This window comes from Cyrtonyx montezumae, unplaced genomic scaffold (genome assembly GCF_038088225.1).
Source record: "Cyrtonyx montezumae isolate F1298 unplaced genomic scaffold, pur_monq_1.0 scaffold_25, whole genome shotgun sequence".
NCBI lineage: Eukaryota > Metazoa > Chordata > Aves > Galliformes > Odontophoridae > Cyrtonyx > Cyrtonyx montezumae.
In genome coordinates this window covers 9109473-9128129 of record NW_027071992.1, presented here as the reverse complement: position 1 = coordinate 9128129, position 18657 = coordinate 9109473, and the positions used below count along the sequence as shown (strand labels likewise).

At 36.2% G+C, this 18657-nt stretch overlaps 1 protein-coding gene across 1 annotated transcript in view; it reads left to right on the top strand.

The window, feature by feature from the left end:
* Positions 1-18657, top strand: part of PARP8 (poly(ADP-ribose) polymerase family member 8) — a 111821-nt gene that overhangs the window by 66488 nt on the left and 26676 nt on the right. The window contains exons 7-14 of the mRNA XM_065739899.1: positions 1538-1632; positions 3965-4025; positions 5706-5796; positions 9063-9129; positions 10828-10953; positions 12987-13551; positions 15726-15779; positions 15882-15977. Of these exons, the coding sequence (XP_065595971.1) occupies positions 1538-1632; positions 3965-4025; positions 5706-5796; positions 9063-9129; positions 10828-10953; positions 12987-13551; positions 15726-15779; positions 15882-15977 (1155 nt within the window). The remainder of the gene's footprint in view (positions 1-1537; positions 1633-3964; positions 4026-5705; positions 5797-9062; positions 9130-10827; positions 10954-12986; positions 13552-15725; positions 15780-15881; positions 15978-18657) is intronic.

Below are 18657 nucleotides of genomic sequence, written 5' to 3'. Positions count from 1 at the left end.
AATGATTGCTGTGCCCTCTTTGGAAGCAGGACAGCTATTGCTGATACATCTTGAAAGAATTCATCATTGATTCATGAACATGCCAAAAAATAAAAATAAAAAAATGGAGAAGAAAATTTGTTTGCTCCCACCTAATGGGAAAAAAGGTTTTGTTCTCTTGCCTGTGTATGAGGGAAATAGTCCTGACATACATGCCCAGATGAAACAAGGATAATTGGCTGACACCTTTCTGGTTGGAAATATTGTTGATATCTTTGTTGATATCTGTATGTAATTGCATATGCTGTGCTGATGGATTCTGGGCCTTACAGTTGAAGACTTCTAGGTCTAATCAAATTATTCAGTTGATCGGTCAATCATTATTTTAATTCGGCTAAAATTTATTTAATTAGATACGTAATGACAAGTGTGGCTCCAGATACTAGAATTGCAGTGTAACAGAACTGGGGTTGGGGGGAACTGAAGAAACAGCAATGCAATTAGATAAGATACCACAATAGTAGGAATTCTCAGCAGGAATTCATGTATAAGGATATATTTACGTGTCTAAAGGGCTAAATTGCACCTTAGCACTTTGCTCTTTGACTTTGTCAAAGGTGCACACCAAACCCTAATCTTATGACTGAATCTGTCAAAATCTACGGAGTCCATTAACTTATGTGAAATTATTGTCATTCTAATTGGTATAAAGAAGTAACATTAGATTCACACAATCAGGTGTATTGACTATAAAGAAAATAGTAATAGACATTTAATGGATTTTTACAAGCTTATTAAGGTATTTTATAAAAGAAAAAAGGATATTAATTTTTTTGACTTAACAATCCAGCTAGACAAGATCACAAGTTTTGCTTTATAGTGTAAACACTAACATAACCATTACTGCTTTTCATGTGAAGTTTGAACAAAAAGGGGTGTGATATCTAAAAATATGTTTTTTGAGTTCCTATTATGTAAAAATTTTTAAATGAGTAAGTGTTCTTCAGTTATTTTTCTTTTTCAATCTGATGTCACTGCACAAATGGTCTCAAATCCAGACTGAAAATGTAAGAGGTGCTGTGACAGTTACTATATGGAATAATCTTGTGCTTCTCTTGTTGAGGCGAGGCCATTCTGCCTGTAAAATACATGAGAACTTGGCAATAAACAAGGGAGTAAAGCTTGTTTTTTTCTATAGTGGAATGATATAACTAGGGATATCTGATTCTTCTCTTACTTTACAATTTAAAAATTTTAAGAGATCCAGTACAGCTCTCAGGACAAGATGGGACAGAGGAATGAGTTTTTTCCATATGCTCTTCCACAAATAGAGGTTGGACCCTCTACTGTTTTGATGCAGAGGTGCTTGCTTTTCTTCTAAGCAATCTTATTGCTTAGAAGAGTTAGACCACCTCAGTGCTTCAGGAAGTCTTTTCTGAGCATGTTGCTAATAAATATCTGTTAAGAATATTTTGCAGGGGGAATCTTTCAAAAGCCTCGATCAGGTGCCACTAATGAAACTAATAAGAACTCCTAGACTATTATTTTTTTCCTATAGGTTAGCTATGATGGAGAACTTCATAAACACCCACAGCTGGAAGCTGATTTGACAGCAGTGAGAGAGATCTATGGACCTAATGCAGTATCTCTCAGGTATGTTATTTGTTGTTTTTATTACGGAACCTTTAATAATTTGGAAAACGTGTTCTGTGCACACTTTCCCTTACAGCTAAAACTGTAGTGATTTCTGTGTATTGTAGCAAAATAAAGGAGGTCTCTTAGCTATCAATAATACTGGATTTGGCTTCATTTCATGGCTGAGTATTCTTACAACTGCCTATGTTGAGAGTAGGCCCTGGAAGCCTGTTTTGTCTTTTGCAGTTCAGTAGGTGGTTGATAAGGCTCTTGTAATTTGATGAAAAATGCTATTCAACATTACTTTAAACCCTTGTTAAACTGTTTCTTTGTCATATTGTCTTCTGCCCTGGAGGTGAACAAGACAAGTGATAAAAGAGAGATTTAGTAAATATTGCCCTTAGGAAAAGAGGAAAGGAATTGGTTTTTGTCTAGTCCAGGAAAAAAGACAGAAGCTGTTTATAAACAGGAGTGATCAAATGTTCTCTGTTGTTATCATGAGAAAATGAGAAACTAGGTTGTTGGCAACAAACAAGAAATTAGATTTTAGGAAAGTTTCCTGTTGTAGCAAAATTGGAAACTGAAGAATTCTACTTAGGCAAATGGTGGTACCTTTTACAGAGCTAGTTAGTTTGCAGAGAGAAATTATGTAAAATTCTGCAGGGCATATACAAGCGTGCATGATTCTGCAGAAGGGCAAAGCTGTATGATGTATTTAATCCACTACAAGTCTTTTATAACTTCATTTTTCCATCTACGTAATATTAATGATTTCATTAAAATAACAGGCAAGATGTAACACCTGTCAGAAAAATTACAAATAAAATATCAAAACTGACGTACAAACAAAGTAATGAGATAGAAAATAGTGACCTTAGGTACACATGTATTGCAAGTAACAATTCCCATTAACCTCTAAACAATAATCTCTGTCATTTTAGTCCAAGAGATAATGTCTACAACTGTGGTGTAATGTGCCTTTTGAAATTAAGTGGAAATTCATTACATTTCAAGGACCTAGGGAATTGAAATCCATACAGTTGTGTATGGGTTTAGGAAATGAATGAGATAAATGTCTAGTTGCCAAACTGTTAACTATGAAATTGAGAATACCTTGGTTGCGTGCTCCCTAAAGCTGCTAAAATAGAAACATGGTATGTAACCTTTCAAAAACTCTAATGCATCTAATTTGTTGAATCAACTGTTTCATTTGATTCTCCTTAGGCTCACTGTCATAGAAATTGGCATGTGTGGCTTTTGGCATGTGGAAAACTTTCATGCTTCTTGCACTCTATTGCTGTGGAAAATACTTATGAATTCTTGGAAATTATAAGCACGGCATTAAGCATTCAATTTCATCCTTCTCCAGCAGCTCCACTTCTCTGACTGCAACAAGCTTATCTAATAGTGAGGCCCACAAAAATGCATCTCTTACAGAGCTGACCTTGTTTTTGTGGTCTCCTACCGTCAGATAGTGAACTTTACATGTTAAAGAGCAGAATTCTTGCATCTACATGGTTTTCAATAAAAAGGTGTCAACTGATGTTTGGAATATTGAGAGTTAATGCACTTTCGTACCAGGGCTGCTCCAAAAGCAATGCCTTTGGTTTTTTATATTGGCCCATGACATCAGAGGCAAATGGTGCTGTGGCAGTAGAGGTTGAACCTTCCCAATAATATTCTGTTACAGTTTGTTGCTGTACAACAGATCAAACATCAATGAGTATAAGTTAAACCTTCAAATTGGGAATTTCAGCAATGCCACAGGTAGCAGATAAAATAATGTAGCTATTACCTTGAACACATTATGGGGCAATTGCTACCCTTTGACAAATACTTGAAGGTATGAAGCAATCCCACAGCTGTTGTATGTCACCTTTTAGGCTGTGTTATATTTGTCTTCATTTGTTTATCTCAAGACTCAGCCTAGGTTAGTGGCTATTAACTTAAAATACTTATGAAAATAACTAGGTTTCTTTTTTTCTTTTCTTTCATGGTTTCTTTTTAATTTTTTTTTATTTTTTGTGAATAGCAACAGGATATGACCATTACTGTTTCCTTGGTTCGTTTGTGCAATATGTTAGACGAAAACACATGACAGCAACGGAATAAGAGTTTGGGAGAATTATTAAAAAAAAAAAAAGTTGCACCCTATTTAACTAAGATCTGAAAAAAAGTTTTCTGTGCCCGTCTGTGTAAAAGTGTATTTACACACATTCTGATTTTACAGCCAACATTATGCTTTATTATTATTATCCTTTATAAAACCTTCCCTGTTGTAAATTCTCCTTAGTCTGAGGCTGAGGAGTATCTTAAAGAGCTCTATTGTAATGTAATTCTTCTCTTTCAGGGAATATGGAGCCATTGATGATGTAGATATTGATCTACATATTGATGTTAGCTTTCTTGATGTAAGTAATCTAATCACAGAACAACATAATGAACTTTAATATCCATTTAATTCTGCTGCACTTGAAAATCTGAGGCAACTACTGATACCTTCCTTTTTCAGAGGCTTGATCTTTACAAGTGATCTCATTATTGATTTACTACCCTGCAGAAACATTTCCTTTTCCTTTTATAATCACATTTTAAAAATTTTTTATACTTTTGCTTAGTGTAAATATATTTCCTTTAAAACCTTCTTTGTGAATCGTGAATGTTTTAAGTTATGTGAAACATTTCATTTTTTGCTATCTTAGACATTAGTTAGGTGAAAACACTTCATAATATCCTGGAGGAGGGATGATCTTGGCTATGATATAGGCAGGTTTAGTAATAGGAATGAGTATATTAGTTTAAAGACCAACATATCAACTTAGCAGAAAGAGTCAATGAATGCTAGGCATAAAACTTTCCATTTTAACTTTGCTTGTTGTGTAAACAGCCTTGTTTTTCTCAACAATCCTGCTTCATGGAAGCACTGGAGTCACAGTAGGCTGCTTTTATCTTTGCATCCACCAGGTGCAAGGAACTTTTTCTTCAGATTTCACATATGTTGTTTTAGATTAAAGTGCACTAAGATAGAAAATTGCTCATTATGGCCTAACGAGCAATGAAAGTTTGCCAAATCGGGAGAAAAAAGCTACAGGTCAGTCAAAAGTCACTATCATGAAGCTGGTGATGGATAAATGAGGAGAAAGGAAGTGGTCAAAACCGCCAGAGGCCACTACCATGTGTGCACAGATAGATATATTAATGAGATCTTGGAAAAGAAAGAATATGTATGCATGCAAGTTCACTGCATATGTCTGTCTTAACTGTTTAGTTGTAGAACCTGAACTCTGAGAGCTCAAGCTTGATTTGTCAAGTCACCTTTTATGTAGTGTAAGGAATAAAGGAATGATGCTTTCTAACATCACACTGGAGTTAAGAGTTCTCTTCCCAGTTTTCAGATGGCAGCTAGACCTCTCCTCTGTCCTCCTCAACACCTGCAACTGATCAGAGAGAGGCTGCAGTGGCAGAAGAGACACAAGACAGTGGTGCTGTTGACGGATAGCATGGCTACTGTTAGGCTGTCCTTAACTTCACACTTCCTCACCTTATCTGTGCAACAACTGCTTGTCCTCTAGATACAGAATCAAAATAGTGTACTTAGGGGGATCATTAGTTTCTGTACAAATGTATCATATTCTCAGGTCATAACAGCACGTAAGTTTTTATTGGGCTCTTGTAAAATTTAAAAGTACTTGATTAAACTTTGAATTATTTTAGTCACCTATAAGAGGGAGGAAATGTTTGCTTTGCCCTGTGTTATGGTTTGAGTGTTCTCTACATCTTTAATTGCTTCTTTACTTCTCAGCTCTCAAGCAATACTTCGTGATACATGGGAATGTGCAAACACTGCAAATGTAGTGTCTTATATAAACCCACACTCTGTTTAAATGGGCATATTCCAACTCAGAAACAGTGTAACACTGCTCTTAAAGCATCAGCAAGCGGTAGTTTTTCCTAAGTTTCACAATTAAATGTCCCATGATTGGGTAAATGGGTAGATCATATTTATACCAACCCCTAAGATAAACTGAAAAAAAATGCAGCTGCTGTTCATGATTTCTAATGATGTCTCTTTTCTTTTTATTTTGAACTAGGAAGAGATTGCTGTCGCTTGGGATGTAATTCGCACAGAGCCCATAGTGGTGCGTTTGCACTGTTCACTTACACAGTACTTAAGTGGTCCAGGTTAGTCATCTATGTATTTTTCATGTTCCTTGTGCGATGTCTTGTTCTGACACATGTCCTGAGTACTCTATACTCGTTCACTGCCAAATCTTTGACTATGCGTGTGCTTAAATCTACTGCTGAGAGCAGTCCCGCTGGTGTGAAATTATGCTTATATGTATTTGCCATCTATAATGAGGTCTAGTTTAAACTCTTGTCAGTTCTGTTTTTTCAACTGTTTTGTTTTCTTTTTTATATGCTTTGAAATGCCACCATTTCCACTAGAAAGCTGAGGGTTCTGGACTAATTGTCTATACTGTTTCTAACTTTGGAAATCAGGGATCATCTTTACAGAAGCAGATATCAATAATTGAGTGTATATACACAAATCTGAGGAGCACATCAGTATGTCCTTTCTCATGCAGCTTTGAAGAATCCAACCATGATATTTATCCTGCCATCTTCTGATTTTTATATGAATGTGTAAACTCTGGGCGGTCTTTAAAGTTGAATGGCAATTTTGAATGTCATGTTTGCATCCTACTCTGGTTGCTGAGTTAAGCTTCCTCATGAGAGTGAAAATGGCCAAACTCATGCAGAACAAAGTGAGATTAAAGATTTGCATCATTCATATGCAACAATCAACTTCGGATATATTTTTCAGAGGAAAGTCAGAACTAAGTGTGTAACTTGAATTGTAACTTGTCTAGATTTGGAGGCTTCCAGTGCAAGCTGTCAGTTCAGGCTTGTATCTGTGGGAGAATTCTGCCTCTGGAAAATGAATAGATATTTCTAGTCATAACATGTTTAGCTAAATCTGTCCCAATAAGCTATTTTTGTAGGATATGTAGTCTGCTGATGCTAACTATAAGCCATGTTCTGTTCATTCAAATGATCATTTTTGTTACATCACTCTTTTTTTGCCTGACTTTGGTCCTTTTGTTTGTACTTTATTGCTTCAATCTTTTCTGTAAGTATGCAAGTTTTAAAATATGTATTTGCCAAAGTAGCAGTGTTAGTATTCACAATATTTCTGTCAAAATGTAATTTTAAAAGTGCAGCAGATAAAAGAGAGTGAAGCGTGAAGAGCCTCATGCAGTAAAAAATGATGTAGTGAAATAAGAAGTAACAATAAGTTGTCTTTTGCACTGTTGACAAGGTTAAAACAGGAAGTTTACCTCCCAGTCCTGCAACTCTCTGATTGTGATATTGCGTTAGTATCGAGAAAAGAAAGAACAGGGCCATGCTTTGCTGCTCTAAATGTGATTTCAGCTGGGTTGGTTTATTCACCAGAAAAGGACAATGAGACCCACTTTTTTTTGTGTGTGTTAACAAGATCCTTCTTCTGCATACTACTTTCCCTTGAAAATGTTGTTTAGTGACTATCAGTTTCTACTGTGCTACATAAATTTCTCTTAAAATACTTTCTGTCGATAAAATAAATAAATAAAGCATCCTTTGTACAGTACACTCCAAAGCAGGAGGAGAAATTTTTATCACCTCATTGCTGTTTATAGTCTTATTTTCTCCCAAGTGCCTTTAGAAATCTGTCTTAAGTTAGGCTGAAACAGCCTTTGGAGGTGCTGGGCTACATCTTCTGTTTCTAGAGCTTAGACAAGAGTTGTAGATTTTAAGATTACTGGAACTTAGTATGATGATTCACATTGAAAATAGTTCGTTTCCCACCACGTGTCTTAAATTTTACTGTCTAAGGTCACTTATACCCCTAATAAGTAATTCATCCAATTTGAAAAAATCATCAGTTTATCTTTAAAAGATGAGAATATGTTTGAATGAGAATCTTAAGCAAAAAGGATCTGCAGTGCTTTGGACCAAGTCATGTTGGGTGGCAAGCTTATATACTTAGCTTTTTCTTTATTATGTATGTATTAGCAGGAAACGAAAGGGTAAAGTTTGACCTTCTGAATAAGAGTGATCAGAATAATACAGATTTTTAATAACTGATTTTCTAATGAAATTTGAACCAACCTCAGATTTTTTGTTTTCGTTTTTATTTTATTATGGTCATTATCTTATGTAATACAGAGTCTGTTTGCACTTGTAATCTGTGTTAGTTGTTGTTCTGCCTTGAGCCTTCTGTCTCTTTCAAGAAATGCTAGAATTCACCTGCTACTTCTATCTAGTAAATACCATTAAATAATTCTAGCAATACTGGGAGCTAATTTCCAGTCTCCACCTCTTATGCTTTCAATTTTTCTGTCTGATGAGTATGAATATATTAATGGTGGGATGGAAAATTCTGTGTAATCCTTGGCAATTTGAATGTATACACCAGGTACTTAGAAAATGAGTATTAGGTATACTCATTTTCATTCTCATACAGTTAACTTGGTTTGTTCAACTTTCATTTTCCTCATATTCCTACAAACTGTATCAGTGTGGAGAAATAGTTGACTAGCTACAGGTTTCCTCCATATGTGGATTCAAGGTCTTCTGATTTTATACATTCTAATGAGAAACATAAATTAATTTTGCCCTCATTGAGGAATTTTCAATTCTGAAGTAGAATGGTCTTCTCAAAACAAACAAACAAACAAAAAAAAACTTGTGTCCACTACATCTTTATACATTTCTGTAAGTCAGATGAGATGGAAAAAGTCTAAGATTTTATTGAAGAAAATCTGGTATGTGTCTATTGATGGCATACTAAAGAAAGTGTTTAAGGTCTTTCTGGGAAAGGACTTAACTAAATTGTCAGTTACAAAGCCATGAAATCATTGCTTTTTAAGTGACAGCAAGTTCAATTTGGTCTACAGATTGGTCCACAATTTGGTCTACAATTCAAATTGATCCACAACAATTAACAAAAGGTGACACATACAGGCACCTTAACTTGTCAACAGTTAAGATTTTCTATACATAAATTTATTTACAACTAGGGCATCTTAATCTGTGTATATTAAGAATGCATACTTAGAAGAAAATTTAAGAGATTAGATGAATTACCAGTCCAGATACATTAAATGTGATGCGTCTTTCTAGTAGCAAAGATACATTTATTTAATGAACATCGAAGGGAAGAGAGATGTTCTGGGGAATTCAATTTTTAAAATACTCATTTGCAAGATTGCAAATTATATTGTCTAATGCTCTGAAAAGAAGTGTTCATTTCATCATGGACACCAGTGACATGACAACTTTTACCATTCCTTCAGTGACTTTGCTTGTAGTAAGTGTTCAGGTAGAATAGGGTCCTTAAATGTGACTTGGTGGTTATAAGTTCTTTGTTATTCCTTTAAGTACAACAATGTCTTGTTTTATCACAGTGCCAACTGTGGATGTATTTCAAATCTCTACTAAGGAAAGATTTGGTCTGGGACATCAGCTGAAAAAGTAAGTCTGAAAAAGTGCTTTTCACTATCCTGTTTCACTTCCTAAGTAAATACTACATGCTTTTTAGTTCCCAGTAGGGTAAAATCAGCAGGCTGTCAGGTTAGTTGAATCAGTTTTTTGAACTTGTCTTTCTTTAAATGAACATAAAAAAATTTGCCTTTTTAAGTTTAGCTTTCACAGTTGTAGCACAGAACCTGATTTGTGCTCCCTGCCAAGGTTTTCTGTCATTTTATTATCATGTAGAAAGTAAGCTATAAAAGTTTGAAAGTGCTGTAGCTGGAAGTGTTCATGTTTCTGCTTAGATTATAAAGTCTCTGTAGCAGGAGTCTTTTTGACCATCATGAGTACCATAAGGGGACAATAATTTCATGGTGGCCTCTAGGATTTTACTACAGTAATTAGATAACCCAGGTTTTGAGGTTAAGAACAAAGAATACAAGAGGAAAAAGTAGCATTTTCATGGTGTAATTAAATTTAATGCAATTTTGCTGAGTCATCCTTTCATATGTGCTTGCTATATGTAATGAAATAAGATGAACATAGGCTTTACTGTCTCATACTTAAAGCAGCAGGAATTTATTCAAGGAAAAAAATATTTTTTTTGCTTTTTGGTGTTTAGAACAATCCAGTGCTGCATTTTCATGAACTTAGAAATGAAACAATGTTATTGAAATCTTTCTGATTCAACACTTCAAAGAAAAAATTTAAACGCTCCTGAGACATGAATACTCTTTCAAAACATTTTAATTCAAGCACTCTCTGACTTGTGCACTGGGTAATTACCAAAGTTTCCCATAAGACATTTGTGAGTGCATATCTGCATAAGTCACAGATAAGCAGAAATCCTAATACTTAGTGACCTACTGCCTGTCATGGCTATGGGCACCAGGATATTCATCGTTGAATACACACCTCCTTCCATTATGCCTTTAGCATTCATAGATGCTGAATGCAGGATTAGAATCACGGAACTGTGTAGCTTGTAAGGGGATGCTGGAGGTCATCTAGGGCAGCCTCCCACTGCAAGGTGTGCTGAATTCAAAGTCACATTAGTTCACTAAGAGACTCAGGCAGTGGTGTGAAAATCTCCATCCTTTGTTGGGAGCATGTTGTACTTTACTGCTTTTCTTCTGGATGTTTCTTCTTTATAGTCTTCACTGTGGTGGTTTTTGTTTGTTTGGGGTTTTTTTTGCTAATCTTGGTGCAACTTTTGCCGTGCATCTCAGGGAAGTGTCTGGCTCTAGCTTCTCTGTAAGCCCCTCTGGGTAGTGTAATATTCAATGTCCCAACTTCATGTTTGTGCCTTAGGAAAATATGTTCTTGAGGAGTATTCCTCCTGAATCTTGCTTCTGCAGTCACTGGAGAGGCAGATGTCTAGAGTTGAATGAAGTGTCTATAAATTAGTTTATCTTTAGATCTCCTTGAGATGCATATGTGTATGAAGTCCTGCAGTGGTTGTTCTCACAGATTTCATTCTCAATAAAAGTTCCATGTGATTAAGTTGAACTGGGGGAAGAGAAAGGATTGCAAGGAACTAAATTACCCATTCATCAGTTCATATATGTGACAGAGAAACTGTACTTATAGAGTGGCTATATTACATTATATAGGCTGCATTGTTAACAGAGGGATACTAATATTAAAGTGCATATGACTTGGCTAAAATATGGAAGTCTTTTTTTCTTTCTTACTCTGCAGAATCATGCAGACATTTGTAACACAGCAGTGGAAGAATAGCAAAGAGAAATCTAACTGTACGCACAATAAGAAGTTGTCTGACAAAAAGGTGAAATCCCCTCTGCACATCTTTTCTACATTGCGCAGGTAATAGCAAGAAAAATGAGCTTTTATCATCATAACCAGTTCAAAATCCTCAGCGTACTTCACAAGGTGAAGTGTTGACTTTTCTCGACAGAGAAGTGCTCTATTTATATCTTACCTCATGGGTTTCCAGTCCTTGCCTTGCATGACTTCAAGAGCAAACTAGGTGCTTCTGCAGCTTCTGTAACTATCTGAAGACAAACTGTGTCAGTGTCCTGCACTCTGTAACAGCTGTGATTCATTTGAAACTGGAAATAATTAATTTTATATTGCTTAATTTGGTTTTATTTGTGTTATTACTAGCTAGGTAGCCTTTGAGTATTTCTTGAGTAGCAAGAATATATAAATATATGTATATTTTTTGGCTGGCCAGCTGTTCTTTCCACACCTGTGTGTACTTTTTTAAATTTTTTAAAACTAGAGTGGTCATTAATCCAGAACTGAATTTAAGAGCTGCTGAATACCCACTCCTCTCCAATATTTGAGTTAAATGAATGTTCACCACTTGTGAAATGCAGGCACAGAATTTCAAAAAACAAAGGTATTAAAAACATAATAAAATAGTTTATGAATAATTCAATTGAATTCATTCTGAGTTCTTTTAGTTACTCATGCTTTTAAGTGTCTGTAAAATGAGGCTCTGATCTTATGTCTTTCAGGAACATGATATTTACTCTAGCATGTTTTCCTGCTAAAGAAAAGGTCACAGATCAACTTTTTTGTGAATTTATGTTGAGTGGCTTTCTTTTCAACATTTATTCTTTTATATGAATTTGGAAATTCATTAATTTACAGAGAGAGAGAGAAAGAAGGAGAGAGAGCTAATATGGAGATCATTCATGTTTGAAGAAAGGAGAAATATCAAAGATGACTAAAGATTTGTCTTCTCAAAGATAGCTTACCTGTCCCCTACAGTGCAACAGGTTGTGCAATTCACACTGAAGTCTGAGTCTTGGTTTTGACCAGAAAGAGGTGACAAAAACTAGTCCAATCTTTATCATCTTGCTATGGCAGCTGCTGCTTCAGTCTAAAGATCACTTTTAGCTCAAATATGGAGATCTCTCTCTACCTAGAGCTCCATTCTTACTTCCAGTCTGACTTAGGGTGGTCATGAGACAGCTGGAACAGTGAATCAGCAAGCTTATGTGCATTTTCCACTGTCACTATTGTGAAGAAACCTGCCCATCTCTGGTGAACCCCTTGGAGTTTCAGATCTTTTTATTTTGATTCAAGAATAAAAAGATTGGATTGCTTATAAACTGTAGAAAAATTATTTGGCTCGCATGATACTAATTCTTAATTGGCAAGGACAGGTGAATGTGAACACTACAGAAATGTAACAGTATATGTGCATGTTGTTTTGTAAAAGCTTTTACGTTCTTTAATTCTGTATTTGTAATATTGATCCTTCACGTTCCTATTTCTAGTGTTACGTAGCTAGAATCTGTCTAAAGTGTAACAGAAGAGCATCAAGTGAGCTTCCACAAAACATTCAGATTACTGTGAGACTGTAAAATGGAATAAGAAAAAGTAAATTCTGGCTGACTTACCACCTGCAAGTTTCATTGCTCATTATATCTATCACAGGATCTGCATATAGAATGTGTTATGCCGTGTCCAAAAGACAATAATTTCAATGGAATCATGCCATTATTACTAAATAAAAATATATATTTTTTGATAAAAAATGTGTTACAGTCTTTCATGGTTATAATGTAAAAAATCATTTGTTGAATGAATGGTTTTCTTAAAGATGCAGGAACCTGTACCAAACACTGTAAGGATATAGCTTTATCTTCTACTTAATTAGCTACTAGAATGTTTATGTATACAGAGGAGTAAGACATGTATTTGGTATTGCAAAATTGGTTTTGCTTACATTTGCTCTTTTCTGGGGGGAAGTGGTGCTCTATTTATCACTAGTTAAATTCATAATGACAGATAACATTTAAAAATTAGTGTGTATATCTGAATTTGCTTGCTTCACAGAATTTTGATTATCTTCCAACTGTGTCTTTCCCTTCTGTGTTTTTAAGGTCGCCAAGTTATCCTCCACCTGGCTGTGGTAAAAATAAATCAAAACTGAAGTCAGAACAAGATGGCATCTCCAAAACTCACAAGCTACTGAGAAGGACTTGCTCCAGCACAGTTAAGGCAGAGGATGTGTGTGCCACAAAATCTCACAGAACCTTTGGCCGCTCGTTGTCTAGTGACCCCAGGGCCGAACAGACAATGGCTATTAAATCGCACAAACTCTTGAACCGTTCTTGCTCTGCAGCTGTCAAGCAGGAGGAGTGCATTACTTTAAAGCCCCATAAGTTATTAAGTAGGTCATGTTCTGGGGATCCTCGATGTGAGCACAACAGCACCTTGAAGCCCCACAAACTTTTAAGCAGGTCTTACTCTAGTAATCTTAGAATGGAAGAATTGGATGGATTGAAGAATCACAAATTACTCAGCAAGACCTACTCCAATGCCCCTAAATCATCCAAAATGGAGCCTTTCAAGGAGTCCAACATAGCAGAGGGCAGGCGGCTCTCTCTTACCTCAGGGCTTATTGGTATCTTAACACCATCTTCATCATCACCTTCACAAGCTGCTGTGCGTAGTAATTTTTTAAATTCTGCTCTGTCTCTTCTCATTATTTTCCAAACATCTTGTTATGCCTATTATGCAAAAGTATTAATATTCAGGGGATATTTTGTCAGATACTTAAATGAAGAACAATGAAGTCAGCTTTTTAAGGTGGATTTAAACAACTGTGCATACATGTATTCACATCATAAAAATAGAATCTGCCTAGGTGAAGACAGAGGCTTCACAACTCATCTTGAATGTAGCTCAGTGTACAGATACTGGCCACAGGAAATGTTCAGTTACAGACTTCCTTGCTTACCTTCTTTCTTGCTGCAGGAGGAAGAGAGCATGAGCTACTGTGCAGCAGTATTGTCTTGGTCACACAGGTCTTTTCTAATTGCCCCATTTGCTTCATGGGGAAGGCCATCCATTGGCTTGTTCAGGTGCCAAGTCACTTCTCTTTCTGTTCTTTTCATCTGTGATTAACATCATAATGAAATAAATGCAGTCATGATTCTGTTTACCTTTTGCACATCTGTGCTTTACAAAATTTTTAACCTTCAAACACACTGGTGACAACTGGAAGTCAGGGAAGACTTCCTGTCTTTCTTTCTCAACAGATACGAATGAGAAAACAAAGTGTAACACATAATTTAGGAGATAGAGCTTAAACTTAACTATTCTGCTTCCACCTCTTAAAAGATAGTTTTTATACTATAGAGAAAAAGCAGGCCTGTGCTCTTTCAGCATCTGTGTTCTGTGTTAAATGTGAGAAGTTACTTAGGAGACAGTTCTCTCCATTGCCTTAGCTCAGTGGCACCTTGATATTTTCAGCCTGCAGAAGTTGTGATCGTGTCTTGAAATGCTGTACATTTATTCAACTATGTGCAGGCTGAACAATGAAATTGCATTGAGTGTGTTATGTATCTTGTGATAAATCAGTTTAATAAGCTGTGAGCTATACTCCTCAGATCTAAAAGCAGTAATGTGCTATCATTAAATCATTTCTCTACATGCCATGCTGTTTATTTCTGCAGTGTGCACAACAAAATTAATCTAAGGTCAGCCAACAGACTTTTGCCTCTTATAGTTTATATACTTTTTTTTTTTATTTTCTGAATCAGCAGAGGCTATCTGGGCTTAGCAGACTTTTCTCTCCTTAAGTTAATAGAAAAAGTCCCATTGATTTTGATGATGCAATGAAGAGTTGACTAAGTGATTTCATTACTGATGTTATTGGCTAATCTGGAAAAAATACAAACCTTGCTTGACAGTCTATAAAAACTACCAATAATTTTATTACTATAATGCATTTACTTTGAGAACAAATCACCATATATGGTCAGGTGTCATATTCCTGTTGTCAGCAAAAGGGCATCAAGAGTCCTTTCACGTCTTACATACAGGCAACAGATACATGAGTAGTGTGATCTGCAGACTCCAAGTTAGTGATGAATTAGGACCCTAACTTCTCTTCAGTTCTCACCTAAGATACTTGAATGTTTTATAAGGATACAATTCATGAGATTATTTCCCCAGAGAAGAAAGTGAAAAGTTTGACAAATCAGAGAATTAAAGCAAAAAACGCTATTTAAAAACAGCAACAACAAAACAAAACAAAGCAAAAAACCACCACCAAGAAAAGCCAATCTGACTTTAACTCAAAACAAGGGCTGATTAGAATACATGTCAGCCTAAAGGGAGCATACCTTATACTGACCTGTGAACAGCCAAACTACCTTCTAATTTATGCTGTTGTACACTGAAAGAGAAAGGCAGAAGAAATCTGAGTGGGATCTGAGCGCCTGTTAGCATGGTGTTCACTGATGTGAGATCCTTGTAAATATAAAAGGAAGATTTTATTCACTTCTGTGAATTACATTAGTCATTCAAGCCTAGGTTTATAGTCCATATTTAGACAGACAATGCACTGTAAAAATTTAAAGAAAGTTACCAAATGCCAGTTTATTAGAACGGAGTGGAGGTGTGGAATTAAAGTTTGGGGATACTCAGATAGAAAACCTCTTCAGATTTAAGAAAAGCTAAAAATGCACCCTACATTCAGTGAATGAAGGAAAGAATTGTTTATTTATAATGGCTTGTGCAAATTAGGCATCTTTTTAGATGTAAATATCATTTAATTTTGCATACAAAGAATAAAAATATTTTATCATTTCCCTAAACTTTTTTCCTTGCAGCAAAACTATGGTGCAAAATGCATTCCGGTACGAGACCGTGGCTTTCTTGTGCAGGTAGGATGTCATGTCTTACCCATTTTTGAAACAACCTGGAGTATGAGCTGACTGTTAATTTTTTTAAGCAGATGCTGTTATTCTCATTTTCATTGTTCTCAGACTATTGAATTTGCTGAGCAGCGGATACCAGTATTGAATGAATACTGTGTAGTTTGTGATGAACCCCATGTGTTCCAGAATGGCCCTATGCTGAGGGTAAGTTGTGCGCTTGCTGGGACAAACAATGCATTTTCTAAAGCCTTAAGTAGCAGTGGACCATACAAAGCTGTTAGAAACTACTGAATTATTTAAAAGCTGTTTCATCCTAATATTCATTCAAGATGCAGAAATGTTATGCATATTAACTAGGTTTACTGAAATTTTGAAGAAGCGCATTGCAAGGGAGATGGAAAGCAGGGTTGTGCATAACTATAGAAATTTAAAAGAGGGATATATTGCACTGACTACTGTTATGCTATATAGTTATAACCAGATAAGCTGGAGGAAGTGCACTGTGGTGTTTTCACAGTCCTCTGGCACCCTTCTAAAAGCTCAGGGTCACCTCAGTCCTCAAGCCTTCAGAGTATTCATATACTTTGGTGATAATGCTATGAAGTCTTGAAGTGCTTCTGGCCCTCTTTTGCTCATTCACTGTAATGTGATAAAAAACCCATGAGGGGATGTTCTGTGAAGTGTCTGACACTGATGTGACCTAGCCAGGGTAATGTGGTGGTTCAGCGTGCCTATGCTCTGTCCAGTCATACAGCTCTTCAGTTATACAGTTCTTCTTTCCCTTCAGTCCTGTCTGACTGAAAACAAGGAATTTTACATGCTGAATGATGCACCCTCTCAGGCCAATGTGGAATGCACAAATTGGAAAAGAATAAGATTAATCGTGAAAGACATAATTTGCCTGGAGCTACTAGATTACTGTAGCTTTGTAGAAGAGTGTATAGGAGAATAATCATAGAATCATAGAATTGTCTGGGTTGGAAGGGAACTCAAGGACCGTCAAGTTCTATCCCCCTGGCTCCTTCAACCTGTCTTCATAGGAGAGGTGCTCCAGCCCTGTGATCATTTTTGTGGCCCTCCTCTGGACTGTCTTCAAAAGCTCCACATCTTTCCTGCATTGGGGGCCCCAGACCAGGATGCAGTACTCCAGCTGGGGCCTCACAAGGGCGGAATGGTGAGGGACATTCACGCTTCTCTTACTTTCAGGAGGGACAGTTTAGAATTCTTGTTTCACTTACACTGGATTCTGTGAAAATTCCTAATTTAAAAAGATATTAAGTCCATGGAAAACAGTGTTTAACGTCAGTGTGTAAATGATCTAATGTCTCAACTACCATTTTTTTCAACTACACAAGAGTTGATGCAGGCATCATCTGTGGTAGTCCTATGGGACTAAATTCAGGAAGGTTACACCTCAAGTAGTAGCAAAAGTAATGTTAGAGTCATCACCTGTGACACTTTGTGCTGCCATAGTTAGGCATTCTGATAGCAGACATTGTAAGCAAATAGGCTGCTGTTAGGATTTGTTAGAGCTTCGACAGTTTTGATTAATACCAGTTCAGGTCATGTAAACCTTCATACATCTAGAAATGCTATGAGGTGCCTACTTGCCTCCTCAAGCACAAATCTGTTTTTTAAAAACATGGTTTTCTGTCAGATCTTGTTGGTTATTAGAGGGCTATGGAAAAGGAGATCGTTCCTTGTCTTTTGTCTTCAAATGTGCTATAATGCCTGCTACCTGTGACAAGATGAGACTTAGTGAAGTAGATGCAAAGTTTGGATATTCTAATTATTCAAATGATTAGGTTTTATCTATCATCCATAACACAAAGTGAACAGTAGGATTTCTTCCTGTTTACACATTAAACTATTAAAAAGAAACAAACTGGAAAGTCGCCTGCTCTAAGTTTAAAAAAAAATCTTGTTTTCCCACCTTGGAGATCAAAATCCCTCAGAATGACTTTTCTCCTGGACATTTTCTTGGCATAAAGATGGGACATTTTTACCATCCTTTTGAGAGTTTGTCAGTGCTTCAAAACAGGGAAGAGTGAAAACGTGTTTGCATTAAACACATATTCCTCAGTGCCTTTGCAAGCAGAATAACCTAGCAAGCTTTGCAAAAATGAAAGGATGTCCTTATATAACCCAGAGAGATGAAGATAGCAGAAGGAAATCTAGCATGCTCTGTGCATGCTTGAATGACTGCAGAGGCAATATAGAGCCAAAATTAATGAGTTTATAGTTCTGTAGAAGGTGAGAAAGGATACTGGTTTTAATATAGCTTGAGTCTGCCAAAGGATTCTAAGGAAATTTCTTCTTCATTCTTCTGAAACCTCTGGTAGAGTCAGCCTGTAGTAGTCAATTGTGGGATTCATGTACATACTTTAGCTGCACATACATATGTGTGTGTATGCACCTGCGCCTGTGTATAAATATAATGTATAAAGAAAATGTATGTAAAAGGAATGATAAATTTTCTAATTTAAAAAATACTTTGCATTTAGTCTCAGAAATACAGTGCTTTATTAATACTTATGGTCTGTCATTTAAGGTAAAGCTGCATGGGATTTAGTCTTAATGTCATTTCGTGTATTCCATTTGTAGTATCCCTAGCTTTCATAAGAACCTTTAGAGGGCTTGTGGTTTTGAGGCCATGATAATTTCTTCAGCTGTCATAAAGATCTGAACCTTACTTCTTTCTGCTTCTATTTTTAGATCCCGTGTCTTGATTCCATTTTCTACAGATAACCATGTCTCAACATCATTACACTGACAGGCTTTATTTTAAGTTGGTTGTAGTGCAAAAGATGTCACTGGCTGCATAGCTCTGGGTGGTTTCCCATTCTCTTCATTTGAGGAACAGTTCATGTACGCAAATGCACAT